Genomic DNA, 12,097 nt, shown 5'->3' with positions numbered 1-12,097 from the left:
CCCCAGCACCAGCCTGGCCAGCGAGAGTAGGGCCGCGTGTCATGTTTTAGTACTCCGGTTGGCTATTAGATGAAATGACTAACAAGTTCCTCTGGCTCGGTCGAGTCTATTCCTCCTACAAAGAAGCACAGGCGACTTCAAAAATATCGAAATGAGTGGGAGACTGAGTATCCATGGCTCAGCAGTGTTGATAACAGTTTGAAAGCAAATTGTCGAATATGTCGAAGACAGTTTTCAGTTAGCAATGGTGGGTTAAGTGATGTGAAGCAGCATGCAAAAGGAGACCAACACATCCGTTATGCCAAAAGTCAGAAGACTGAGACAGCTATCTCAAACTTTTTGGTTGCTGAGCGGTCAACAGATGCAGATTCGGTAGGCACAAAAATCTTTAATAGTTTTGTTATTAGTTATCATATCATCCACACTTTGCATATTGTTTCTATATTCTTATGGTTATTTATTATTTTTTTTAAATACAAAAACAATACTTTTCCCCGAGTTTATTTTATATTCCAAAGAAAATAAAGATTATAATTCATTACAAAAGGAAAAAGTTGCTCACTTTCAAATATTATATATATATATATATATATATATATATATATATATATATATATATATATATATATATATATATATATATATATATATATATATATATATATACATACCTACCTACCTACCTACCTACATACATACATACATACATATATATATATATATATATATATATATATATATATATATATATATATATATATATATATATATATATATATATATACACGCACACACAAATATGCATACACACACATACACACAATATTTACCCAAATATTTTAATGGCAAAAGTAAGATGCTTAAAGAAGTTAAAGGTCAAAGTCAGCTTCGTTTTTTTTTTTTTTTTGTTGATTACAGGAAATGACTGGTTAAGGCTGAAAGTCTGATTCATTAAATAAACCAAACGTGTTTGTCTATAAATAAACAGAGCCTTGAAAACTTATATGCCATGTCACTTATGTTATCCTAAATCCTAAGATCTTACACTGTTATCGTTTGTCGCTGTACATATTAAAAAAAAACTCCTTTAAACGTTGTGTGTGTGTTTTTTTTTTTTTTAATATTCCGTCAGTCGCTGTTGCTGCAGCATTTATTTTGCTCCAGTTTACACCATTCATTCAAATAAATGTCTTTTGATCCAACCTTAGGAGAGAGTCTACAAATTGGACGTGTTTATAAACAATATGGCTTATGCTATACGACTTCGCTAGCGTGAAATGTAAGTGCCTTTGAACACAGTAAAGGCACGAAATTTGTGATAAATACTAAATGATAGGCCATTTAATATACATATATATATATATATATATATATATATATATATATATATATATATATATATATAGTATTACAGGAAAAGACATTCATATATATATATATATATATATATATATATATATATATATATATATATATATATATATAATCTGCACCAAGATGATTTTATAATCCATTCATATGACAGTGCCTGAACACAATACGCTTATTATAGGGTTCATCATTCCATACTGCTATTCTATTGCATTTCACCTATTATTTACTTACCTTAATTTGTTCGTTCTGCATCAAAAAACATTTGAATACTTGTATTCCATCTTTTTATAAGAATTATGACAATCTATGACTTCCATATTTAAAAACGGAGTGCATTGACACTACTACCATGTTCTACTGGATTCGTCTTTCTTTTCTGTACATTATTTCTACTTTATTTGAGCTGTTTGTAAGGCTCACAATCTTCACCAAATTATACACAGCATAATATTCTGTCACATTCTTTGCATCAAACAAAGATAATCTGCATGAAGAAACTTCAAAGGTAATTCATAGGTCACAAAGTAAATTTCAATAGTTTTAATAGAAAGAAATTACCCTAAAAGCTTAACAAGATCATTTCACTGTTAGTTAATGAAGGGGGAAAAATTTTTTTTATGACAGTTAGCAAAATGTAAAATTTTTTTTTTTATATTTAATGAACTGGAACAGCAGAAACTGGTTCACTGTAAGGGTAACTGCAATGAAGTGGTCCAAACCGGACCAATGAAAAAAAAAAAAAGAAAAATTTAGTATCAAGTTGTTATAATACAAATTTATTATAAACTAACAGGCATAAGTTCTCAAAACCTTCCATAAAGCACAGCACACTTCGTAATAACAACAACAACAATCACGAATCATACACAAGAGTAAAAGACATCATAATTACTAAGCCTTAGTGCGAGTATGTACAGAAAGTAGAGCGGAAATGTCCTCATGGTAAACCCATAATCTTAGGTCATATGTTAGTCGACTAGATATATATAATACACATGTACAAGTACCTAAGACTAAAGTACAAACGTTGTTGGTTACAGCTTCCACAACTAGGGATAATTAGGTTATGCCATCAGCTGCCATCCTGCGCATCAACTATCTTCCATTTGATTCCCATACATATCTGTAGGAGTATCCACGTAATCACTCTCATAACCCATCTCAATCACGCTCTTATATTCACCAGGAAAATGACTGAGTAATTGTGTAACTCTTCCTGTGAAAATGGTTGGGAGTACTTTACAAGATAAAAGATGATTTTCTTAAGTAGTGAGGAAGTTAACACGTCTGCAAAACCTCTTTGCAGGAATCTTCTCAGTAATAAAAACAAGACTCGCATTGCATGCAGACCACACAGATATACATACTGTAATATTCCATGGCACATAAACACTAGTCTGTGGGAATATGGCACACAGTTCGGTTCAGTTAGCCAATTGATGCTTCCTCAGTAAAACGGAAAAAGTGGTTTTAACACAAGAATGAATGAGAATGGTTCTCTTTCTCGTCTCCTTATGTCACTTGAGTTTACAACACATGGAATGCATTTAGAATGAGCATTCTCATCATGAATGACACCGTGAACATGAAATACTGTTGAATAAATTATTAAATACACTAACATAAAAATACTGCAGGGTTTATCTTCTTCATGCAGTGCCTCGCCCTTCGAGTTGGCAACTTGGCATCAAATCCGTAGGTACAACATAACTAAACTACACTGAATAATTGCACCAAAAAAACTGCAAATCCATTTTGCACCAAGAAGCATCTTACGAAAAAAAACATGAAAACACTGAAGACATTCATTCATAACTAAGAAAGGGATGATTATCTTAAAAGCACCTACTTTATCTTTGTTATACTCTGACCAAACCTCTCTCCAAGTAAGGCCAAAATTGTGTTAAAAATGAATATCAAAAACTGTTCATTAAATACATTTTGGAAACACTGACATGTTAAATATGACTTACTGGGTTTTACTATATATATATATATATATATATATATATATATATATATATATATATATATATATATATATATATATATATATATATATATATATATATATATATATATATATATATATATATATATATAAGTGTGTATAAAATACAACATAGAACAACTTTCACAGCAATTACCTGACTGGACAACCGATAAATACAATCGCTTCAATTCTCCTTGCAGCCTTTCATACCTCCAAGTATCCCAGTCAAGTTATACACAGTATAAAATATCTATTAATGGCTATACAATTGTGCTAGAACTCTCATCAAAATAAAAACAACCTCCTAGAACATAATATCACTATAACGGCGCATATATAGTGTCCACAGATTCATAAATCTCCTGGAAGTGAGGTCGTTTCTCTGGTTCATATTCCCAACACTTGAGCATGAGCTGATACATTTCCTCTGGCGTGTTGGGAGGGGCAAACATTCTGTATCCTGTGGGAGGATTAAATGGAAACATTAGTTTTACGCTATTTTACACCACTACAATGAACTGTTCCTGTATATATAAACAATATGTATAAGTGGACCCCCGCTTATTCGCGGTTCGGATTAGTGGCTTCGCCAATTCGCGGATTTTTCTGTGGAACCTATATACACATTACTCGCAGAAAATTCGCCTATTCGCGGTATTTTTCATAGAGAAATATTCACAGATTACTGTATTTTCATACCATTTTCATGACTAAATGCACTTTTTGTGATAAAACTATTAAAATATTCGGGAAAAAGCATTTTTAGAAGGTTTTTTGATGCTTTGAACTATCAAAATAGGCAGTTATAAGCGTTTTTTGAGGGGGTTTTAAGTGTTTTGGATTTTAGCTATTCATGGGGGTAGCGGTATGCATCCTCGCGAATACCGGGGGTCGACTAAGACATAATAACACACACTACTCTGGAATTACACACAATCAAAATCAACTTAAATCAATATGACAAAGACAGCAGGAGACTGAGTAACTATACCAAAACTCCTGCATTTATTTGTTGCATCTCATTTACTTATCATAATATTCAAAATTTACCCGAACCAGTCATAACTCCTTGAATGTATAAATATAATCAGTACCTGAATCTATCATCTCTCTGGCTTTTGAATTAGAGTATCCATGGTATGGAACCTCTCCACAGGAGAAGATCTCCCAGCACAGCACCCCGTAGCTCCAAACATCACACAGAGAAGTGTATTTGCCTGCAATATACAATTTATCATCATTACAAATCCTATTTCACATGGATACATAGCCTATTAATCTCATTTGACGAACCGTATAGTTTATTTCATATTTCAAATGAAAACATTTGAAAAAGCCTTAAAAAATTGTAAGGAATATGTGTCCATGAAGTATTCAGTTAGTCTGAATAAAACATTTGTTTTATGATTATAATAAACACAATATCACTTGGTCTACATTACTTATTAAAAGCTGTGTCAAATTGAAATGCCAGAGATACAATTTGTTTTCCACAATATACAAGAAAGTCTATATTCAAACCAAAAAGCCTTTCTGTTTTCATACACAGTAATAGTTCTGTATAAAAATGAAGTGAAGTTCTACTTTCATCAAGTACAGTAAAAATAATTCTGATTTAACATCTAAATTATATATATTTAAGATAGAGAGATGTCATGGTTGATCAAAACTAAAAAAACATTAAAACTACTTGGTTTTCTGCAAGACAGTAAATCATAATGGATTAGAAGAGCAAAACTGATCTTTGACTTTTAAACACCACAAGTTGATTCTTACCAAAATTGAGAGCTTCTGGTGCTGTCCATTTTATTGGAATTTGTTTCATGCCATCGCTCACTATATATTCTTCTTCTTCACGAGACATGCCAAAATCTGATATCTTTACTATGTTCTGATGACCTGGAAAAAATATAACCAAGGTATAGACAACTTTTTTGTGTATACATGATTAACATTGATTTTAACACAAAAAACCCACTGATCTTAACAGCATATAGCTTACTGATAATCCCTGATCCTACTAACAGATACTGATAGTATGTCAACTTCAAGGAGAAGGAAAAGAAAAGAGAACTTTATTATGATTGCTAACCTGTCCTGTAGAAATAGAAAATTATTCAATACATGTACACTAAGGATTACTTATGCAACTACAGTACTAAGTTCAGTCACCCCAGAAGGTGACTCATTAGTCAGAATCCCTTTATACTTGACTGTCCAGACTGATCGCATATGTCATGAACTTACTTGAAGGATCAATGCAAACATGTCCTTTGTTCTTAGGCAATCCTTCATAACATTTCAGTTGCGTTTGTTTACAATTCCTTGGTTTAACCTAAATTCTTCCCTGAACTATGAAATTAATACATACTCTTCAAAAATCTGAACTCCCATTTAGTTATTCATTTGCTGTAAGAATCTTTTAAAGCTATGCTCTGCCACAGCAATATACTGGAGCACTGAACATCTCTTTTTGATCACTGTTTGAGTCGTATATCAAAGTTAGTCTTTTGCTTTGGGACACTATTTATCTTGCACGCTTGACTTCCAAAACCCTTTCCACTTTTTATCATAAAGTTCATGCAGTGCACAAACTAAACTATCATTTTATCTCCTATTTTTTGCCTTGACAGCTTCATTAACGGTCTTCTATTTTCATGGACCAACAATAAAAGAAGACTAATATAGATATGGCCATGTCATTTTGGGATGTTTTGACCAGATCTGGGTGCCTGTCTCATCCCTGGATTGAATCAATTACCATTTTCGATCCATATACTACTTGTCAACATTAACCTTATGGTGTAATGATACACCTAATTGCCTTTCACCAAACTCTGACTGGAACTTTGTCATAATGTTTCCAGAACTTCAAAATTCAGTTTGCAAATGAATTCAAGCCAAGATTTGTTATGGACTAAACAACAGACTTTTCTATATATCACAAAAACGGCTGGAAAAGCTGGATGAAAGGGTGTTTCCACAGGACTACTTACCTACTAGACAGTTCCTCGCCGCCAGATCTCTATGGATACAGTTCTTTGACTCGAGATATGCCATCCCAGAGGCTGTGTCCAGACACATTCCCATCATCTGTTTCACTGTGAGTTTGCCTTTGTTATTACGGACGAAGCTAAGAAGAGAACCACCTGCAGAGAAACTTGTGGATAAACTTTGGAAAACAATTTGGTTTCACTACCAAGAAAATCTAGTAAATAAGAAAATTTAGTAAGTGCATAAAGTTGACATATATTAAAAATTAAAAAAAATCTCATGTAAGGATGATCAAGGAAGAAATTACAAAAATATACTAGATAAGGTCATTTCATGAGTCCCTTTGACCAGTGTTAGTTCTGACTTTAGACTTTGTGAATCTATGGCTTGTGAGTTCTTTGTCTTAATGTCAGTTTTCCGTCAATTTCACAATGAAGGACTCACTATTATCCTTCTAAAAGAAGATCTAGTAGTGGGTTGCATTGTTTACAAAAATAATAAAGAGAGAAATGCACTTCTTATATTTAGGGGTACAGGGTAACTAATAGGCATAAATATTTAGCACTCCTTAGCTAATAAAAGTATATAGAATCCTTTTAGTTCCGGTGTTACTATTACACAACTTTGCCAATTCCATGTGTCTCATTTTCCACCTATTTAATCCTTCCTGTTAGATATACTATGCGAATAATTAATCTATATACAGTATATATATATATATATATATATATATATATATATATATATATATATATATATATATATATATATAAGTATGTGTGAGTTAACGTGGGAATTAGACTTACCGGGGACAAGTTCCATGACAATCATGATGGGCTGTTTCTGAACGCAGATTCCGATGAATTTGACTATGTTGGGGTGATCGTATTGCTTCAAGATGCGGCCTTCTTGTAAGAACTTCTTTTTCTGTTCATCTGGAAGAGTTACCCGACACGTCTTCACAGCCACCTCGAGGCCGGAGTCTCTTAGGCGAGCTTTGTAGACGTCGCCAAAGTTTCCCTGCGAGGAAATAAGAGATTTAGAAGTTGCTCGAACGGACCAAGTTTTGCTTTTCCCAGACTACAAGTGGTTTTATTCACAAATGAGACCCACCAAATGTATTCACCCATTTCAGGAAATCTGGAAATCTGAGGAGTTTAGAGGGTGACAAGATACCAGTTTAGTCATTCTTCAAAGTAAAATGAACAGAAATATCTATGAATTCGCAAAAGCAGACTTTACGGACCTCCTAGAAGCGCCCGTGCTCATCAGTATACTGTACTGTCAAGGTTTTGTTAGTCATCAGCTTATGATTTCCATCAGAAGATAGAATCTTTTCCGTGAGCCTGGATTCTGCTACTTGCAAGGATTATGAAAATATAAGGACAGAGCTTCAGGCTTACATATTTCTGTTAATGTACATATATATAACGAAAAACATTACGAGAGAAGGTACTATTCTACTTAAATTTTGTTGTGTTCGTATCTTAGCGTGACTTAAACAAATTTCTACGATGATCGTACGCCTTGACAAGTTTTATTTGCACATTTTCATTCATTCTCTTTGTATTATCAACCTTCAAATTTTTTCCTTAGGACATATGAGCTTTTCGTTGTTGTCGTTCTCTTCAGCAAAGAATGTAGACCTTGGTCTAAACAAATATCCCCTTAATTAAACTCACCAAGGTCTACACAAATATCCCTTTAATTAAATTCAAAGTCTAATCTGTTCCAGGCATTAATCCTGAAAGGTGCTCGGTGCAGGCTATTTTCTCCGTCCTCCATAATACCTAAAATTTCAAATGTTCTCGAATGAACTGCATACCTGGAAGATCTGACATGTCTCCTCCTCCTCCTTCTTCGTTTTAACGTGCTTTTTCCCATTTTTATATGGGGTAAGCACGATGCCTTCTTTTGAAGGACTTTGATTTGGTGGTGGGGTAGGCCGTAGCCTCGATCGGCTGCCCTGCCTGACATCGCTTAGACCCCGGTAACGAATGTGTGTATTGTACCAAATCCCCAGCTCCCTTTTCTCCCAGCAGCGAGGAGAACTGGGCGGTTAGGTCGACAGTGCGAGAAGTGTGAGGTGTCTGTTATGTTTTTAGAAGATGTTGGGGTGGCTTTGTTTATGTGTGTATTAGTCTGCAACACCCATTTGCTTTCAGCAAACACATCCGTCGATTACATACGTAATCCCGGGGTGTCTACACGGATAGCAAAGTGTCCACCTTCTCTGACCGGTCGGCTGCGGGTTTTGAACCCACGCCACAGACCTCTATGAAGTCTGAGGCTGCTGCTCTACCGACCGAGCCATCGAGGCTCCATCTGACATGTCTTCATAAAGCAGAAATGTGAGGCTTCTCACATTAAAAACCTACCCTTCCAATTTTGTCTCTCAGCTCCACATCATCATTGTTGAGCTCCCAGCGTTCTCTGAAAATTGGGTTCTTCAATATCGCTCCGGATTTGTTAGTGACGGGCAGACAACATCCGTGTTGGTGGAGAATCAACTCCTGAATGGTAGGAAATGCTGGACCTTCGAACCTGTAGTGACCCTGGAAGATGCAAGATAGATTTTAACGGAAAATATTTGATGAAATGCATATTCGTCTCTCAGAGACGGGGTTGAAAATTCAGTTGTGACGTGACCAGTTCATTCAAATATTTCAAGGGTAATTCTGCAGGGAAGTTCCGAGGGGCGCTGTGTTTAGTACCAGCACCTCCGGGATGAGTGTAAAAAGTAAATTTCTTAAATTATCATCTGTACAGAATTATACACACTTTTTCTACATTGCTCAATCAAAAAGTTTTCATTAACAAACGATATCTCTGTGCGGAGCTCTTCTGCAGAATTACCATTTCATATAAGAGTTACTGAGATGTGCAAATTCATGTTCCCAGCAGTCAGCTGGGACAAGAATATAAGGTTCAAGGTAAAGGCCAAGCGCTGGGACCTATGAAGTCATTTAGCACTGAAAGGAAAATTGAGAGTAAAGGAGGTCTGAAAGGCGTAACAGGAGGAAAACCTCGCAGTTGCTATACGAAAAAATGGTTAGGAGAGGGTTAAGTAAGATGAAAGAGAGATAATACGAACGAAGGTACAGTAAAAGGAATGAAAGAGGCTGCAGCTAGGGGCCTAGAGAAGGGACGCTGCAAAGAACCTAAAGTAATGCATACACTATACCCTTTCCAAAATCATTAGTGAGGTTCACCCATGGATAAAATCATTTCTCCCATTACAGATATCAAATAAAACCCACCTAGGTTCACGGGATAATGCAATATGGCATCTCAGTGGTTAGAAAATGAATGCGATGGAATTTCCTTCCCTTTCCTACAATTCTTGGTCCCTTTTCACGTCAAACGAAGTCGCAACGATCAGAGACCACTTCACTCACCTCTGGCGTAGTCTGGACGATGAAATGCTTGTGTGATCCCCAGCAGACGGAGAGGACGACCTGCTGCTCGTCGTTCCGAGTCGTCTCTCTGACCAAGTAGTCGCCTTCGTTGACCAGCAATCTCACAACTTCTTCTCTGGGAAGGACTCCGTGAAACCAGGGCTCAGTGGTGGTGTCTTCCAGACACCGTCTTTTAAAATAAGATGGGATCGTAACTCTACGGAAGTCGGAGAAACAACTGTAGCATTAATTCAACTTATTCCATTCTCTTTAATCTACTAATATTGATATATATATATAATATATAAAGCCCCAAAAATATATATATATAGACATTTAAAGGTCTGTATATATATATATATATATATATATATATATATATAAATATATATATATAATCTGGACACACAACCAACGTGTGGAACGATGAAATGCTTGTGTGATCCCCAGAAATAAATTTCTGACTCGCATCAGGTCAGGACCGTGAAAAGTCTTTCAATTGAAAGTCGGGGAAAACTTATTCCATTCCATCCGCTGACTCGCATCAGGATCGAACCAACTTTCAATTGAAAGCCACAAAAGCTATGCTATGTCTTTCAATTGAAGAAAAACCTGGGTTCGATCCTGATGTGAGTCAGAAATTTATAATTATATATATATATGTGTGTGTACATATACAGTGTTTAAAAATTAAAATATGTTATAAAGAAGGGATATTTTATTTCATTTACTAGATTTAATGTTTATCGAAGGACTAAATTGAGAATTTTTCATAGTTTAAGTTTTTAAAGACAAATTTCAAATATTCCAGCTTTTATAGAAAGCATCTTTTATCGCTCAAGAAAAGCAAAAGGACTTTGGAAGAATTAAGAACAGTTCCACAGAAGAATATAACTGCTGAAAAAACCAATTATCTTTACATTATTATTCAAATACAGACTGTATTAGCTATAAAATTTCCGGTTTAAATTTCTGTCAGGAGTCACCACCAGTGATAAAAACGAGGCAATGAGTTTACAACTGACTGAATCGCAGTCTTCAGTTGTGTGTGTGTGTGTCACTCAAAAGCCCAAATCACTCACACAGGCGTTGGTCAAGAAGTTCATTCGATCAAGGCAGCTCTAGAGATTAAAATGAGAACCGAGTATCTTAAGGTATCGTAAAACAAGTGAGCGGGTTTGCCCAATCATTTTGTTGTTGTCTGTACGTTTTTTTTTTTTTTTTTTTTTTTTTTTTTTACCTCTGCCTGCCACATCCTTATATTGGTGTCAGAAAATTGAGTTGGTTCGCCCAATTATTTTTTTTGTCTCCTGTACGCCTTTTTTTTTTTTTTTTTTTATTTAACCTCTGCCTCCCACATCTATAAATTGGTGTCAGAGAAGCGAGTTGGTTCGCCCAATTATTTATTTTATTTTTTTTTTTTTGTCTCCTGCACGTCTTTTTTTTCTTTTTTTTTTTTTTAATCTTTGCCTCCTACATCTTTAAATTGGTGTCAGAAAAGTGAGTTGGTTTGCCCAATTATTTTGTCGTCTCCTGTACGTAATTTCTTTTTTTTTTTTTTTTTTACCTCTGCCTCCCACATCTTTAATTGGTGTCAGAGAAGTGAGTTGCTTTGCTCAATCAATCTGTCGTCTCCTGTCTTTATTTTATTTTATTTTTTTTAATCTTTGCTTCTCACATCTCTAAACCAGCGTCCGTCTTTCATCCAGCTGACAGGTGTCTCCGGCATCGCACCCAAGACGGACGCTCCTCCCCAACACCTAGCACCTGTATTTACCAGTTCGAGAATGCCATTGATCGCCTGCGACATCAGGTCCGAGTGCACGTCCGTGGACATCTCCGTCAGAGAGTTCCTGTCCGGCTCCGTCACCCTCTCCACCGTGTTCTCCCGCGTCGGAGTCGGGGGCGTGGACGCGGGCGAGGCGCTCGTCTTGCTCCGACTGAAGGGCTTCCGAAGCAGCTCCTTGATGGCGGCAGATTTGGACTTGAGTGACAGGGAGTCCGAACGCTGGTGCTGCTACGGACAAAGAGGAAGGAGTTCGAAGGCGCTGGTCACTTACAATGGTTAATAGCACATAACACTGACGTCGTCATCGTCATTACTCAAAAATGGTTAGGCTAATCTGGAATAATACTGACATCTTTATCTTTATCTTTTAAATCAACATGCCCATTTTATGACAGACGATTCAAACAGTGGAATGAAAGGCAAGGAGAAGAGAGGAAAGCTATAGAAGCTTCCTCCAAGTTTTTAAAAGTATGTATATGACTCTACTGTTACTGAGCTAAAGATGAAAGTTCAGAACTTGACACAGAAATCTTTTGCCAAGCAGCGTGC

General features: G+C 35.7%; 1 protein-coding gene across 1 annotated transcript in view; it reads right to left on the bottom strand.

Annotated features, from left to right (window-relative positions):
• Positions 1-1,899: 1,899 nt before the first annotated feature.
• LOC136850873 (tyrosine-protein kinase Fer-like) overlaps positions 1,900-12,097 on the bottom strand; it is a 120,880-nt gene continuing 110,682 nt past the window's right edge. Inside the window, 8 exon segments of the mRNA XM_067124909.1 lie at positions 1,900-3,827; positions 4,462-4,584; positions 5,144-5,266; positions 6,364-6,516; positions 7,168-7,381; positions 8,740-8,916; positions 9,760-9,974; positions 11,527-11,773. Coding sequence (XP_066981010.1) covers positions 3,688-3,827; positions 4,462-4,584; positions 5,144-5,266; positions 6,364-6,516; positions 7,168-7,381; positions 8,740-8,916; positions 9,760-9,974; positions 11,527-11,773 — 1,392 coding nt within the window. The 3' untranslated portion in view covers positions 1,900-3,687.

This window comes from Macrobrachium rosenbergii, chromosome 22, assembly GCF_040412425.1.
Source record: "Macrobrachium rosenbergii isolate ZJJX-2024 chromosome 22, ASM4041242v1, whole genome shotgun sequence".
Lineage (NCBI taxonomy): Eukaryota > Metazoa > Arthropoda > Malacostraca > Decapoda > Palaemonidae > Macrobrachium > Macrobrachium rosenbergii.
The sequence above is the reverse complement of the archived record's forward strand: the minus strand, read 5'-3'. Positions and strand labels throughout refer to the sequence as shown.